A 17,909-nucleotide genomic window follows, 5' to 3' on the forward strand; every position below is an offset into this window, starting at 1 on the left:
ATCTGATTTCTTCTATTGCTCAGCTGAACAAAGTTTTGAAAATGAATAAGTATTCTTTTGAGGGAAAATCAGGCTTTATTCAGCAAAATAAAACATGCCTTTATTATGCTTTCTGCCCCCGCCCCCCTATGTCAGTAAGGCCAAGAACAAGAGCAACAATCCTTTGTTATTCTGTGCTTCTCGCTATATGACTGACCCAAATAAAGTAAAAAATCTTTCACCATGTTGTACATATATTTAAATATATATATATTCCACATTACTAATACTTACTTCCAAAAGTTCATCACCAATCTTTATTCTCCCATCTTTTCCTGCAGAACCATCAGGATTGATGCCAACAACAAAGATGCTCATCCGTGACCTGTCCTTGTTGCCAGCCAGACTGAGACCCAAACCATTCTTATCCTTTTCAAGCTCAATAATGTGTAGATCTCCTGGCAGGTCACCATATTTCAGTCTGATCTTTTCTGTAACAAAAAAAACGTACAAGATGCAGACAATATTCAGTTGGAGCAAGAACATAAAAATATTTGATTTCTCAAAACATTTTATGGCACATTTCATGATCACAGGATGCCCCAAAGTGCTTTGCAGCTAATGAAATGCTTTCGAAGTGTGGTCACTGTTCTAATCAGGAAATGACACAGCCAAATTTATGCACAGCAAGATCCCACAAACAGTACTGTGATATTGACTAGATAACCTGTTTTCATAGAATCATTACAACACAGGACGTTGTTCGGCCAGTCGTGCCTGTGCCGACTCTCTTTAGAAGCAATTTGGAAGCCGCTCCCCTGCCTTCTCCCTGTAGTCTGCACATTCTCCACATAGGGGCTGGTTTAGCTCACTGGGCTAAATCCCTGGCTTTTAAAGCAGACCAAGCAGTCCAGCAGCACGGTTCGATTCCCATACCAGCCTCCCCGGACAGGCGCCGGAATGTGGCGACTAGGGGCTTTTCACAGTAACTTAATTGAAGCCTACTTGTGACAATAAGCGATTTTCAGTTCATTTCATTTTCATTCTTCCAGTTCAGAATTTTCTAATTCCTTTCCACAAGCCTCAATTAACCCTACCTCCATCGACTCTCCGGCAGATCCCAACCACTCACTACACGAAAACCTTTTTCCTCATTGCTTCTTTTGCAACTTCGCTTAAATCTATGCCCTCTTGTTCTTAATCCTTCCACCAATGGGAACATATTTTCCTTATCTATTCTGTCTCGAACACCCTCATAGTTTTGAATACTTCTATCAAATCTCCTCTCAACCTTCTCGCCAAGGGAAGTAGTTCCAACTTTTCCAGTCTTTTCCCTGGAACCATTCTCTCCAATGCCTTCACATCCTTCCCAAAGCTTGGTGCCAAGAATATGATGCCATACTCCATTTGAGGCGAAACTAGTGTTATTTACAAATATTCTGTGGCCCATTAACACAGCATATGCTGTCATGTGCTTTATTAACAGTTCTGCCATCTTCAATGAGTTATGCACATTTATAGTCAGGTCCCTCAGCTCCTGAAACCCCTCGAGAATTGTACCTTTCATTTTAGATCGTCACTCTGTGTCCTTCCTAACAAAACAAATTACTTAACACTTCACTGCCTTGAATTTCATCTGCAGCTTGTTTGCCCATTCTACCAACCTATCATGTCCTTTTGAAGTTCAAGACTATATCCTCCTCACAATTAACCATGATTCTTTTGTTTCATTCTCCAACTTTGATATGGACAGACCAAGGTCCAGGTCAATAATAAAAAGAGCAGCAGTCCCAATATTGACACCTGGAGAACTCCACCATTAGTGTTCTTCCATCTGGAAAATCATCTATTAGCACTGCTTCTGTTTCCTGTTACTCAGACAATTTAATTTCCATTTTTCGACTGCCCCTTTTATTCCATGAGCATCATCCAAAAGATGCTACCTTTAACTATGTAGTACTGCATTGGAATGTCAGTTGTGGTTTTTGTTCTCTGGTCCTAATTGTAACTTTTACTCCTAATCTTCTAACAGAGGCAAGTATCCTACTAGCTGTACCACAGTTGATAATCACAGCCATGTAATGCATCAACAAGCGCTACTGTCTGGAGATGGGAGTTCTGCCTCTCACTCGGGAAGTACCACCAATCTGATTGGCTGGTAGCTCTCTCATCCCAGCAGCACCAGAAACTGCAATGATCAGTAATGGGTCGACAAACAAACCCCAGAGTTTAAGTCCTGGGAGTCTAGTACTATGCATATGTAGGGACATCTCAGGGTGGAGAAGGGATGTGAGGCCAAAGGGGCGGGCAGAGGGGTGGGTGGGGGTGTTGGTTGAGATGCCGGCTGCGATCCAAAGGAGCACTTGGATGGGCAGACCTTGCTGGGAACAGGGGGCACGGCACAATTGAAAGGAGGCTGTTGATGGAGGCACTGCCCCTTCTCGCCAAAGGCCAGAGCAGCATCTCTTTCCTGTCTTCCTCCCTGCTCCTGAACCCCTCCTAACAGCCAGAAAATCAATACTGTGTGATAGACGACCCTTAAGTGGTCACTAATATGCCACTTAAGGCCTCAATTGGGGGAGGACAGGCAGGCTGACTGACTGACCTAGGCCTCTTCCATCCCACTGTAAAACTGCTGAGAGATTGGGGCAGGCAGGATGGCCATCCAAAGAATTTGACATTTCCATCCTCTGTCCCGGAAACATGGTGGTGGGGAAATGTAAAATTATGCACTTTGTAGTCGGTGAAAAGCCAACTGATGCAATGGATGTATACATAATGTAATGTGTCCATGAAAGACATAGTTCTTACGGCACTATGGACCAGGACACCTGCACTTACACTATACACCTGGACCAGAGGCAATATCCTGGGGGGGGGGGGAAATTTGCTAATGCTCTTCGCGAGGGTTTAAACTAGTTCAGCACGGGATTGGGAACCTGAATTGTAGCTCCAGTATACAGGAGGTTGAGAGTAGTGAGGTCATGAGTAAGGTTTCAAAGTTGGCAGGAGTGTACCGGCAGGCAGGAAGGTGGTTTAAAGTGTGTCTACTTCAATGCCAGGAGCATCCGGAATAAGGTGGGTGAACTTGCGGCATGGGTTTGTACCTGGGACTTCGATGTTGTGGCCATTTCGGAGACATGGATAGAGCAGGGACAGGAATGGTTGCTGCAAGTGCCCGGGTTTAGATATTTCAGTAAGCTCAGGGAAGGTGGCAAAAGAGGGGGTGGGGTGGCATTGTTAGTCAAGGACAGTATTACGGTGGCAGAAAGGCCGTTTGATGAGGACTCGTCTACTGAGGTAGTATGGGCTGAGGTTAGAAACAGGAAAGGAGAGGTCACCCTGTTTGGGATTTTCTATAGGCCTCTGAAACGTTCCAGAGATGTGGAGGAAAGGATTGCAAAGATGATTCTGGATAGGAGCGAAAGTAAGAGGGTAGTTGTTATGGGGGACTTTAACTTTCCAAATATTGACTGGAAAAGTTATAGTTCGAATATTTTAGATGGGTCCGTTTTTGTCCAATGTGTGCAGGAGAGTTTCCTGACACAGTATGTAGATAGGCCAACGAGAGGCGAGGCAATATTGGATTTGGTACTGGGTGATGAACCAGGACAGGTGTTAGATGTGGAGGTAGGTGAGCACTTTGGTGATAGTGATCACAATTCGATTACGTTTACTTTAGTGATGGAAAGGGATAGGTATATACCGCAGGGCAAGTGTTATATCTGAGGGAAAGGCAATTATGATGTGATGAGGCAAGACTTAGGATGCATCGGATGGGGAGGAACACTTCAGGGCATGGACACAATGGAAATGTGGAGCTTGTTCAAGGAACAGCTACTGCGTGTCTTTGATATGTATGTACCTGTCAGACAGGGAGGAAGTGGTCGAGCGAGGGAACCGTGGTTTACTAAAGTAGTTGAAACACTTGTCAATAGGAAGAAGGAGGCTTATGTAAAGATGAGACGTGAAGGCTCAGTTAGGGCGGTCGAGAGTTACAAGTTAGCTAGGAAGGCTTTAAAGAGAGAGCTAAGAAGAGCCAGGAGGGGACATGAGAAGTCTTTGGCAGGTAGGATCAAGGATAACCCAAAAACTTTCTATAGATATGTCAGGAATAAAAGAATGACTAGGGTAAGAGTAGGGCCAGTCAAGGACTGTAGTGGGAAGTTGTGCATGGAGTCCGAAGAGATAGGAGAGGTGCTAAATGAGTATTTTTCATCAGTATTCACACAGGAAAAAGATAATGTTGTCGAGGAGAATACTGAGATACAGGCTACTAGACTAGAAGGGCTTGAGGTTCATAAGGAGGAGGAGTTAGCAATTCTGGAAAGACTGAAAATAGTTAAGTCCCCTGGGCCAGATGGGATTTATCCTAGGATTCTCTGGGAAGCTAGGGAGGAGATTGCTGAGCCTTTGGCTTTGATCTTTAAGTCATCTTTGTCTACAGAAATAGTGCCAGAAGACTGGAGGATAGCAAATGTTGTCCCCTTGTTCGAGAAGGGGAATAAAGACAACCCCGGTAACTATAGACCAGTGAGCCTTACTTCTGTTGTGGGCAAAGTCTTGGAAAGGTTTATAAGAGATAGGATGTATAATCATCTAGAAAGGAATAATTTGATTAGAGATAGTCAACACGGTTTTGTGGAGGGTAGGTCGTGCCTCACAAACCATAGAGTTCTTTGAGAAGGTGACCAAACAGGTGGATGAGGGTAAAGCAGTTGATGTGGTGTTTATGGATTTCAGTAAAGCGTTTGATAAGGTTCCCCACGGTAGGCTATTGCAGAAAATACGGAGGCATGGGATTCAGGGTGATTTAGCAATTTGGATCAGAAACTGGCTAGCTGGAAGCAGACAAAGGGTGGTGGTTGATGGGAAATGTTCAGTCTGGAGTCCAGTTACTAGTGGCGTACCACAAGGATCTGTTTTGGGGCCACTGCTGTTTGTCATTTTTATAAATGACCTGGAGGAGGGCGTAGAAGGATGGATGTGTAAATTTGCAGATGACAAAAGTCGGTGGAGTTGTGGACAGCGCGGAAGAATGTTACAAGTTACAGAGGGACATAGATACACTGCAGAGCTGGGCTGAGAGGTGGCAACTGGAGTTTAATGCAGAAAAGTGTGAGGTGATTCATTTTGGAAGGAGCAACAGGAAGACAGAATACTGGGCTAATGGGAAGATTCTTGGTAGTGTGGATGAGCAGAGAGGTCTCGGTGTCCATGTACATAGATACCTGAAAGTTGCCACCCAGGTTGAGAGGGTTGTTAAGAAGGAGTACGGTGTGTTAGCTTTTATTGGTAGAGGGATTGAGTTTCGGAGCCATGAGGTCATGTTGCAGCTGTACAAAACTCTGGTGCGGCCGCATTTGGAGTATTGCGTGCAATTCTGGTCGCCGCATTATAGGAAGGATGTGGAAGCATTGGAAAGAGGAGATTTACCAGAATGTTGCCTGGTATGGAGGGAAGATCTTATGAGGGAAGGCTGAGGGAGTTGAGGCTGTTTTGTTAGAGAGAAGAAGGTTAAGAGGTGATTTAATTAAGGCATACAAGATGATCAGAGGATTAGATAGGGTGGACAGTGAGAGCCTTTTTCCTCGGATGGTGATGTCTAGCACGAGGGGACATAGCTTTAAATTGAAAGGAGATAGATATAGGATAGATGTCAGAGGTAGGTTCTTTACTCAGAGAGTAGTAAGGGCGTGGAATGCCCTGCCTGCAACAGTAGTGGACTTGCCAACACTAAGGGCATTCAAATGGTCATTGGATAGACATATGGATGATAAGGGAATCGTGTAGATGGGCTTTCGAGTGGTTTCACAGGTCGGAGCAACATCGAGGGCCGAAGGGCCTGTACTGCGCTGTAATGTTCTATGTTCTATGTTACTGCATCCTTCCATACTTCAGTGCCTTCACATGGAAAAATGGATTTGATGAGAGAAATATTTTTGTTTAAATTTATTCTTTGAATGTGATGTTGTTGCTCAGCCTTAATTGCCCTTTAACTGAGTGCCTAATTCAGTCATTTAAGAGGGCATTTAAGAGTCACATTTAAGGATGATGGAAGTAAGTGAACAAGGTGGGTTTTTAATGATCGATAATGGATTCATGATCATAATTAGACTTTTAATTCCAGATTTTTATTGAATTCAAATTTCATCATTTGCCATTGTGGGATTTGAACCCAGGACCCCAGAGCATTACCCCAGGTAATTAATCTCGATTATTAATTCATTGAGAATTCCAATACGCCACTGTATCCCCTTTGGAATTACGTATTCTGTGCAGGGAAGGAAACTGTGTGTGCATATCCAGGTTAATTAAACAGGAGAATGGTTATGAGACGCAGGTTGTCTGTGAGATCTAAGAGGTGAAAGGTGTTAGGTTGATATATTTATCATGAGAAGTTACGATGAGTCGAGTTACAAGTAAATACATTGGATCTGAAATTTAGAGTGTCAGATTAGTGGAAAACTTTGGTTTTTCAGCTGTTGAATTTCAAAGAAGAGTTCAGAGGTGCCAAGGAAAATTTGCATCTTGTGAAGGTTCCATGAGTAAACAAGAAAAGTTATTTTATTGACTGAAAGTAGAGGCAAAATAGAAAACATGAAATGTTTTAATATTTGGAGGAGTTAAGTTCAAAGAGATATTTGAGGACAATGAAACCTGAGGTGAAATGGGAAAAAATATTCAAGGAACCATGTTTAACTCAGTTGGTGCAGCTGTGGGGAAAGTCTTGAAGACCAGCTCCTTTGTGCTTATTCTGGGCAGGTATTTTGAGTGTGAGCTGCTATGAAAGCTTTGAATTTAAAGTAGCCACCAAGTGTTAAGCCAGAAGAGGTTTTGTTTAGGAAACAGTTTCTGAACCTACTTTTGGAATTCCACATCAGAGTGGAAGTGTTGAGAACATTTTTTGTTTTTAAAATATTTTCATTCTCCTCCTTTTTCACATTTTCTTCCAAATTTGCACCCACCAACAATAAATAATAAGTAGTAACAAATATAATGTCAATCCCCATATCAACATCAACAATCCCATCCTCCCACCAACCGTCAAACAACTGCCCGCATGTAAACATAAACAAATAACAAAAGGGAATCAGGAATCACCCATAGTCACCATTAACACACACAGTCCCCCTCACCCCAACCCTCCCAACCACACCCCTGCCCCCCCAACTAATGTTCAATGTTATCTAATTCTTCAAAGTGCATAATGAATAACACCCATGAATTGTATAACCCCTCCAAATCCTTCCCCTCAGTTCAAACTTAACCTTCTCAAGAGTCAAGAATTCCAACCCCCCCCCCCCCCCCCCCCCCCCCCCACCACACCAGGGCACAAAGGTTGCTCTCCATCCCAACAGGATCCGCCTTCGGGCGATCAATGAGGCGAAGGCTACAACATCTGCCTCCGCACCCGTTTCCAACCCTGGCCAGTCCGACACCCCAAATATGGTCTCCCGAGGGCCCGGGTCCAGTGTCACGTGCACCACTTTAGAGATTACCCTAAAAACCTCCTTCCAGTAATCCTCCAGCTTTGGACAGGACCAAAACATATTAACGTGATTTGCAGGGCCCCTGGGAGCCAGCTGATCCTCACCCTTGTGAAGTGTGCTCTACATACCACCTTCAGCTGTATCAGCCCCAACTTCACGTATGAGGTGGAGGCGTTCACTCTCTGGAGCACGTCTCACCAGAATCCCTCCTCCATACGCTCTCCCAACTCTTCCTCCCACTTTGCTTTGATCCCTTCCAGTGGTGCCTTCTCCTCGTCCAAAATAGCCCCGAAAACCACCGACACTACCCGCTTCTCCAGTACCTCTGTCGTCAGCAGGAAGTGTTGGGAAATTGTGAGGTGTACCTTTATTAAAGTGATAGTAATTCTTTAACTTGGGTAATATTACTGGATTTTTATGGCTAAAATCGATAAGGGAGTTGTTGCCCAGAAGGTAGTTTACTTGTGCACTTTTGAGCAAGCATGTTTTGGGGTGGGAGCTTGTTCTGCAAGTCTGATTTAACTGTGCAACTTTAATTTTGTGTGCTCAAGATTTAAAAAAAATTAAACGTTTAATTTTTTTAATTCTAAAAGGTGTTAATGGTTCCGAGGTCATATACTTCCGAGGTCAGTATCTTTTCCTCCTCGCTTTCACAATAAAACAAGGTTTATGATCAGTGAGTCAGACCTCACTCTGGGGTCTAGCTTGGTCAGCGATAACATCTGCTGTGGTCATAACAGTGTAAACAGACAAAAATTGACGCATCAACTTTTAAACCCTGTAGTAATGTACAGGTACAGGTACCAGAAAAGATTTTGCATTTCTTCCAGCAGGTCACAGAAACTTTTGCTGAGTTATCTAACCTAAAAGCAGGGCATAGAAATGATGACACTTTTTAGAAAGAAAATGCCAACATTAATTTGCAAATTTTTAATTGAGATTTTATATTCCTGGATACTTGTTGTAGCAAGTTCCACATTCACATGAAACACTTGGAGATTAGTCGTCAGAAGCTAGACAAAAAGGAGATGGCAATCGGATAAATGAAGAAACGCAAGATAATTCTAGAGGAGGTAAAGCAAGAGAAACAGAGACATCACCAGTAGGTGTTGTCCAAACGACATTGGGCAGAGACTGTGATCTGAAATCGTTGAATTCTGTGTTGACGCCAGAAGACTGTAAAGTGCCTATTCAAAAGATGACCTATTGTTCCTCGATTTTCATTTGTCCCCATACTGTTAGGGGCATTTAACTTTAAAGAAAAAATCATGCCAGAACTACATAATATTTCATGTTTTCAAACAAACAAAATTAATTGCGTGCTAAAAGAAATGAAACAGAGAAAGCACTATTACCATAATACTATATTTTATAAAGACATGGGCCATAAACTCAGCTCTACTTGTTCCTTCCCCACAGGAGTTTCCTAATCATACAATTCCTTGAATGGAGCAACCCAAAGGTATGCCACAGTCCTCCAGAAATCACTTTGGTTTCTCTTCAGGATTCCAGCTTTTCTCGGAGATAAGAATCTATGGGGGTCCTTCCATTATTTTTTTGGTTATGCGACCCTCCACCTTTTCTCTGCAGACCTCATGACTGTGGATGCAAGGGCGGCACAATGTTTAGCACTGCTGCTTCACAGCACCGAAGACCCGGGGTAGGTCCTTGCCCGGGTCACTGTCCGTGTGGAGCTTGTACATCCTCCCCGGGTCTGCGCGGGTCTCACCCCCACAACCTAAAGATGTGCAGGCAGATGGATTGGCCATGCTAAATTGCCCCATAATTGGGGAAAAAAAAAGAATTGGACACTTTAAATTTACAAATAATGACTCGCGGATGCATCAGCTCCTTGTTCAGGTCGGTGGCCAATACCTAACTGCCTTCCTACAGCTTTTCAAATTAACCTTGCTGACTGCTTTCTGCTAAAAAGATATGCGAGGACCACTTCTACTAGCTGTAGATGTTCCAGCTGCTTTCACTTCCAAAATGCAAATTGACGTTGAGCTGCACCCGCATTCCACATGGTGGCTGATGTTGTTTGTATTTTCACAGCTTCATTGTAGACCTAAATTACTTTTCTTTGGCTCTCCCAACTCAGTGAGCTGAAGTCTATACCTAGTCTAATGCTGCCTCTGTCTGCTCCCAAATTGAACTGCTTGCTTATGTTAGCAATCACAGTTAAATTAAACAAAATAATTTTCTATCCACACAGCCAATCTCTATGACAATATGGCATGCTTGTGGATCTTCTCAGCAGAAATGTAAATACATTTTACCTTCAACACAACTTTTCTATAACTCATGGGAGTTTAATGACTCTCTTTCCCAGAATTGCTAGCTTTTAGCTGCTTTTATGCAGATGTCGGTAGATGCCTCAGCCCTACCAAGTGATCCAGAAGTGGGGCCATTATTCAATTGTTTACACCTGTCCCTCTGACGTTGTAAGACAAATAAAGGTAAGCTTTTAAGTGCAATTAACTCCAGACTTGTTAAAAGTGTATTCGTTTGTGATAATTATAGGCACTTAACATTTGATTTTAAGACAATTCTTAGATGTCATGAGAATTGTAAGATGCTATCTTCCCAGAAAGGCTGAAAAAGTAATGTGACCTTGTTAGACCTTTTGTTAACCTTGACTGAAGGAATGAATTGGTTTTTATTCAAGATGTCTCAATTATAAATGACAGACAGTTGTCTTAACCAATGTTGCAAGTAGGCTAACTCATGATAAGAGATATAGTGAAGAGAATCCATGAAAGTTTTTTTAAAAAAATGTTTTTTATTGGATTTTTTGTACATGGTATATTTACAGGTGTACACAAAGAGAAACCAAAAAGAGATAACAAAAACACTACATAAATAATAAACCACATAAATTAAAAAAAAACAAGGGGTGGGAAAGTAAACACTGGGCAAGTGTATATAGAAGCAACAGAGACACAATTACATTATACATATCTTTCGGGGGGGGGGGGCATTACCCCCCTTCTTTTCTTCTGGTTGTTTGTTTAAAAAAAAGAAAATACATAGAGCACAAGCAAAACAAGACTAGATGGACAGGCGTTGCTTGCTTCTCCCGGTCGATTTTCGCTATTGTTGTGGTGCGTTTGCTTCCGCTTTGCCCGTCTGTCGTTCCTTCCTCCTTTACTTTCTTACTCTCTGTTGCCCTGCTGTGTTTATTATGGTCGTTGTCATTTCCCATGCTCTCCTTCCAGTTTGTGTTCTCTTGTCTTTCCTCCCCTCTGGCTTCCATCTATTATTCTTTGCCCCCATCATCCCTTCTCCCCTGTCCCCCTCCCCCTTTACCTGCCTCTCTTCCCCACCCTCCTCACCTTCTCTGTAGCTCCCTTTTATTTTCTGTTGTGTTTGGCTACCCCCTCTTGCACTGTTCCCTCCCCGCCCGGGTCCTCCTTCCCTTCCTTCTCTTTTCTCATGTCTTGGCTACTTGATTGTTTATTTGTTTGTTCGTTGGCCACAAACTAAGGGCAGCACGGTAGCATTGTGGATAGCATAATTGCTTCACAGCTCCAGGGTCCCAGGTTCGATTCCGGCTTGGGTCACTTTCTGTGCGGGGTCTGCACATCCTCCCCGTGTGTGCGTGGGTTTCCTCCGGGTGCTCCGGTTTCCTCCCACAGTCCAAAGATGTGCAGGTTAGGTGCATTGGCCATGATAAATTACCCTTAGTGTCCAAAATTGCCCTTAGTGTTAGGTGGGGTTACCAGGTTATGGGGATAGGGTGGAGGTGTTGACCTTGGGTAGGGTGCTCTTTCCAAGAGCCGGTGCTGACTCGATGGGCCGAATGGCTTCCTTCTGCACTGTAAATTCTATGTAAATCTATGTAAACGGGTCCTGAAACAGTTGGGTGAATGGCTCCCATGTTCTGAAGAAGCCATCTTCAGAATTTGATTTTCTCCATTTTGGTGAAATTCCGATAGGTCGGAAATCCAGTCTGCAGCTTTGGATGGTGCTGCTGACCGCCAGCTGAGCAGGATTCTACGGCGGGCGATCTAGGAGGCAAAGGCGAGGGTGTCTGCCCTCCTCCCAATGAAGTGATCTGGCTGGTCTGATACCCCACTTTTGGACACGGCTCCACCCTCATCCCCACCACCTTGGACATTGGCTCAAAGAAGGCTGTCCAGTACCCAGCAAGTCTGCGGCATGACCAGAACATGTGGGCGTGGTTGGCCGAGCCTCCTTGGAACCATTCACATCTGTCCTCCACCTCCGGAAAGAACCTACTCATTCGGGTTCTTGTTACGTGGGCTCTATGTACCAAATTTAGTTGCGTTAGAACAAAGAACAAAGAAAGTACAGCACAGGAATAGGCCCTTCGGCCCTCCAAGCCTGTGCCAAACATGCTGCCCATCTAAACTAAAATCCTCTACACTTCTGGGGTCCGTATCCCTCTATTCCCATCCTATTCATGTGTTTGTCAAGATGTCCCTTAAACGTCACTATCGTCCCTGCTTCAACCATCTCCTCCGGCAGCGGGTTCCAGGCACCCACTACCCTCTGTGTAAAAAATGTACCTCGTACAACTCCTCTAAACCTTGCCCCTTGCACCTTAAACCTATTTAATTGACCCCTCTACACTGGGAAAAAGCCTCTGACTATCCACCCCTCAATTTTGTAGACCTCTATCAGGTCACCCCTCAACCTCCTTCGTTCCAAGTTTATTCAATGTCTCCTCATAGCTAATGCCCTCCATACCAGGCAACATCCTAGTAAATCTCTTCTGCACCCTCTCTAAAGCCTCCACATCCTTCTGGTAGTGTGGAGACCAGAACTGAACACTACACTCCAAGTGTGGCCTAGCTAAAGTTCTATACAGCTGCAACATGACTTGCCAATTTTTATACTCAATGCCCCAGCCAATGAAGGCAAGCATGCTGTATGCCTTCTTGACTACCTTCTCCACTTCTTGTGGTGATATGCATCACTGTAAATACACAAGGGGTTAATGTGAATACACTAAGACTAAATAAACACGAGAGGGAGCACCAGAGATATCATGACATGCAGACATACAGCTAACGAATACATGGGGCGCGATTCTCCGCTCCCGCGCGGCATCGGGAAGGCCGTCGTGAACTCGGCCGAGTTTCACGACGGCGTCGGAGGCCGCTCCTCGCACCCTATTCATCCCCCCCACCCCCAGGGGGCTAGGAGCGGCCTTGTGAGAAACTCGGCCGCCGGGCCTTGACGCTTGCGTCAAAGCGGCGCGCCGTGAATGACACGACGGCGGTGCCCAAGTGATGTCAGCCGCACATGCGCAGGTTGGCCGGCTCCAACCCACGCATGTGCGGTTGTCGTCTGTCCCTCCGCTGCCCTGCAAGACGTGGCGGCTTGATCTTGCGGGGCGGCGGAGGGGAAAGAGTGCGTCTCTTGGAGACGGCTGCCCGACGATCGGTGGGCACCGATCATGGGCCAGTCCCCTCCCGAGCACGGCCGTGGTGCTCAATCCCCTCTCCGCCCCCCACAGGCCCCAAACTTACCTTTTGCGCTATGTTCACGCTGGCAGCGACTAGGTGTGGTTGCCGCCGGCGTGAACAGGTCGGGAACGGAAGCCGCTTGGCCCATCCGGGCCGGAGAATCGCCGGTCGCCGGAGTGCCAGGGCGGCGTGTCGTGATTCGCCCGGCCCTCCCGCAATTCTCCCACCCGGCGTGGGGAGCGGAGAATCGCGCCCATAGAATGGGACACAACAATGGCAGTCAAGACACCCAGAGGTGACACTACCACAAGGGGGCAACCCACGTAAAAGGACAGGGCACACATGCTCTTTCTCTTTTCCACAGGCGATACTCAGAGAGACGGGGCAGATCGGAAGAATCACATCCACCGGATGGATTAGAGCAGACTGGTTATTTAGATGAGTTACTATAGTAAGAGCAGCAGGAAGGTCGAACTCAAGTAGGAGCATTGTTAACTGTTCAATAAATGTGTTAAATCTATGTCCAAGTCTGAATCTTCCTTTGTCAGAGCATACATCAAGGAAGCATAACACAACACCTGTGTTGCCCCTTTCAGTGACCTGTCGACCTGAGGCATTATGCGCCAGCAGCCCATGAGGCATTATGGGCCAGCAGTAGCAGCAGAATTGTATTCAACCATAATTTGTAACTTCCTGTCCAGCAAATCCTCCACTCTATTACCATCAAGCAGGGAGATCAACCCGGGTTCAATGAAGATTGCAGGAGGGCATGTCAGGAGCTGTAACAGTCAGACTTAAAATGAGGTGTCAATCTGAAGCTACAGTACTACTTGATGCTAAACAGCAGAAATATAATGCGATAGACAGAGCTAAGCAATCCCCACAACCAACACATCAGATCTAAACTCTGCAGTCATAGTCATAGAATTATAAAGCACAGAAAAGGCCCTTCGGCCCATCACATCTGCGCTGGTCAAAACATTCACCTAACCATTCTAATCCCATTTTCCAGCATTTGGCCCATAACCTTGTATTCCTGGGATCGCAAGTGCACATCTAAATACATTCTAATAATAATAATCTTTATTGTCACAAGTAGGCTTACATTGCGATGAAGTTACTGTGAAAAGCCCCTAGTCGCCACATTACAGCACCTGTTCAGGTACACAGAGGAAGAATTCAGACTGTCCAAATTACCTAACAAGCACGTCTTTTGAGACTTGTGGGAGGAAACCGGAGCACCCGGAGGAAACCCACACAGACACGGGGAGAACGTGCAGAGTCCGCACAGACAGCGACACAGCCGGTAATCGAACCTGGGACCCTGGCGCTGTGAAGCCGTCTTAAATGTTATAAGGGTCTCTGCCTCCACCACCCTTTCAGGCAGCAAATTTCAAACTCCCACCACCTTCTGGGTAAACTACGTCCATTTGCAAATGGTGGTGGACATTCAAACAGCTAGAGGAAGAGGTTCCACAAATATCCCATCCTCAGTGATGGGGGAGCCCAGAATATCAGGACACAAAATGAGGCATTTGGAACCATCTTCAACCAGAAATGTTAGGTTGATGATCCAGCTGTGCTTCCTCCCAAGGTTCCCAGCATCACAGATGTCAATCTTCAGCCAATTTGATTCACCCCATTTGGAAATGGCTGAAAGCACTAAGTACTACAAAAGCCATGAATTCTGACAACATTCTGGCAATAGTACTGAAGACTTGAGCTCCAGAACTAGCTGTACACTTAGCCAAGCTGTGATAGAAGGCATTGTCGAGCAGCAGTTACAAGATTCAGTGCAGCAACTCACCAAGGCTCCTTAAACAACAGCACTTGCTAAACCCTCGACCTCTTACTGCCTAGAAGGACAAGGGTGGCAAATACAGGGGGAACACCACCATTTGCAAGACCCCCTCTAAGCAATTCAGTATCCTGATTTGGAAATATATTTTTGCTCCTTCACTGTCGCTGGGTCAAAATCCAGGAGGCTCACCAGCACCATCTCAAAAGCAATTAGTGATATGCAATAAATTCTGACCCTTAGTCAGGTGGCGAGGGATTGGGATGGGCGACACAAATTGAACCTGGCCCAGTTGGTGGACCAGATGAAGGAGGATTTCCGGAGTTGGGACGCGCTCCCGCTGTCTCTGGCGGGTAGGGTGCAGTCATTAACAATGACGGTCCTCCCGAGGTTTCTCTTAGTTTTCCAGTGTCTCCCCATTTAATCCCGCGTTCCTTTTTCAAGCGGATTAATAAGATTATTGTGGGCTTTGTGTGTGGGGGCAAGCCCCCGTGGGTGAAGAGGGCAATTCTCGAGTGGAATCGGGGAGATGGTGGGCTGGCGCTGCCGAATTTCAGTAATTACTACTGGGCAGCTAACATAGCCATGGTTAGGAGGAGGCTGGTGGGGGGTGTGCATGGAGGCGGCCTCATATAAGGGTACAGGTTTACGGGCACTGGAGACGGCGCCCCTGCCGTTCCCGCTGGCACGTTACTCCACCAGTCCGGTGGTGGTGGCGACCCTGAGAATCTGGGGGCACTGGAGGAGGCATATGGGGGCGGAGGGGACATTGGTGTGGTCCCCAGTCTGCGATAACCATAGGTGTGCCCCGGGGAGGATGGATGGGGTTTCTGTATTTGGCAGACAGCGGGAATAGAGAGGATGGGAGACTTGTTCATAGAAGGAAGCTTCCAGTGTATGAGGGCACTGGAGGAGAATTTACATTGACTGGAGGGAATGATCTCCGGTATTTACAGGTACGGGACGTTTTGCAGAGGCAGGTGCCAACCTTCCCTCTCCTGCCATTAAGTGGGATTCAGGATAGGGTGGTTTCTAGACAATGGACAAGGGAGGGGAGAGTCTCGGATATATATAAAGAGCTTGTGGTGTCTGAGGAGACGCAGACTGAGGAGCTGAAGCTTAAGTGGGAGAAGCTGGGGGTGAGATGGAGAACGGTCTGTGGGCGGACGGGCTAGGAAGGGTCAATGCCACCGCAACATGTGCCAGGCTCAGCCTGATCCAGTTTAAGGTTGTTCACCGGGCTCACATGGTGGTGGCCTGGATGAGCAGATTCTTTGGGGTGGAGATGTGCGAGGTGCGCGTGGGGGGCCAGTGAACCATGTCCACATGTTTTGGGCATGTCCAAAACTGAGGGGATTTTGGCAGGGGTTTGCTGACACCATGTCCATGGTATTAAATACGAGGGTGGCAATGAGTCCGGAGGTGGCAACTTTTTGGGTATCGCAGGACCCGGGAATCCAGGAGGAGAAAGAGGCAGATGTTCTGGCCTTTGCTTCCCTGGTAGCCCGGAGGCAAATATTGCTGGTTGAGTCTTGAGCACGTGGAGGTGGAGTTGACCCTATGTAGTGCTTCGCTCCAGAGTCCCCACCCTATTTCGAGCCCCAGGTCTTCCTCCAATTTCTTCCTCGTTGTATCCAGAACAGTGTCAGCCCTCTCTACCAGTCGTTCGTACATGTTGGTACAGTTTCCTTTACTGAGAATGTTTGCATCCAGTAATTCCTCTAGTAGTGTCTGTCGTGGTGGTTGTGGATATGTCCTTATCTCCTTAGAACATACAGTGCAGAAGGACGCCATTCGGCCCATCGAGTCTGCACCTACCCATTTAAGCCCTCACTTCCACCCTATCCCCATAACACAATAACCCCACCTAACCTTTTGGGACAGTAAGGGCAATTTAGCATGGCCAGTCCACCTAACATGCACGTCTTTGGACTGTGGGAGGAAACCAGAACACCTGGAGGAAACCAACGCAGACAAGGGGAGAACGTACAGACTCCGCACAGACAGTGACCCAGCGAGGAATCGAACCTGGGACCCTGGCCCTGTGAAGCCACAGTGCAAGCCAATTGTGCTACCATGCTGCCCCCACTTCTGTAGGAAGCTGCAGCTACCTGAGCTCATTCCCCTTAGCTAGCTGGGATCTCTCCGTCAGTTCGAGAAGTCTGATTGCTAAAGTTAAGCTTTCTCCTATTACTGTTAATTACCATTGCTAATTACTGTTAATCAACACTTCACTTTTTATCTTTCAGACTTTGACTTGATAGCTTTTAATGGTTAATAAACTTTGTGAATTCACCATTTGAAGTAAAAAGATAAAAGCAAATTACGGCGGATGCTGGAATCTGAAACCAAAACAGAAAATGCTGGAAAATCTGAGCAGGTCTGGCAGCATCTGCGAAGAGCCATTCAGACTTGAAATGTAAGTTCTGTTCTCTCTCCACAGATGCTGCCAGACCTGCAAAATTTCCAGCATTTTCTGTTTTTGTGTCACCGTTAAAGTGGTCTCTTTTGCCATGTGGTTAAGTTTGTAGAACCTGATGTGATTTACAATTGGGGAGCTATTGCAAATAAGTTAACTCCACAAATAACTAACACAGTGAGAGGCTGCATTTGACTAGGTGTGGCATCAAGGAGCTCTAGTAAAATTAGATTCAATGGGAATCCGGAATCTGCTGGTTGGTTCACATCTAGCACAAATGAAGATGGTTGTGGTTGCTGGAGGTTAGTCATCTCTGCCCCAGGACATCACGGCAGGAGTTCCTCAGCATGGTGTCCTAGACCCAGCCATCTTCAATTGCATAATCAATAAGCTTCCTACACCGCATGAAGTACAGCAGTTCAAGAAGGTAGCTCACAACTACCTTCTCAAGGGCAATCAGGGATGGCCTAACCAGGAAAGCCCACATCCCTTGAATGATTTTTAAAAAAATCTGGTACCTTTCCCAGTTTTGACAAAGGTCATCGACCTTCAACCTTAACTCAGTTTCTCGCCGCAAATGCTGCCTGACTTGCTGTGTTTGTCCACCACTTTCTGTTTACATTTTAATTTGAGCACACGCCTTGACAGAACACTGCAAACCTGTGGTAAAGGTTTATAAATTGCCAGTAAGAGCTAATCTGAATATATAACGAACAGGTTTTGGAACAGGCCGATAAATTGCCCCCATGCAGTAAGGAAGCCCTCCTCCTCCCCTCGGATAGCGT

The 17,909-nt window shown here is 45.9% G+C and overlaps 1 protein-coding gene across 3 annotated transcripts in view; it reads right to left on the reverse strand.

Annotated features, from left to right (window-relative positions):
* LOC119964616 (inaD-like protein) overlaps positions 1–17,909 on the reverse strand; it is a 391,845-nt gene that overhangs the window by 144,712 nt on the left and 229,224 nt on the right. For all 3 annotated transcript variants that reach the window (XM_038794319.1, XM_038794317.1, XM_038794318.1), the window contains one exon: positions 274–470. In XM_038794319.1, coding sequence (XP_038650247.1) covers positions 274–470 — 197 coding nt within the window. The remainder of the gene's footprint in view (positions 1–273; positions 471–17,909) is intronic.

The sequence above is a fragment of the Scyliorhinus canicula genome, chromosome 4 (genome assembly GCF_902713615.1).
Source record: "Scyliorhinus canicula chromosome 4, sScyCan1.1, whole genome shotgun sequence".
Lineage (NCBI taxonomy): Eukaryota > Metazoa > Chordata > Chondrichthyes > Carcharhiniformes > Scyliorhinidae > Scyliorhinus > Scyliorhinus canicula.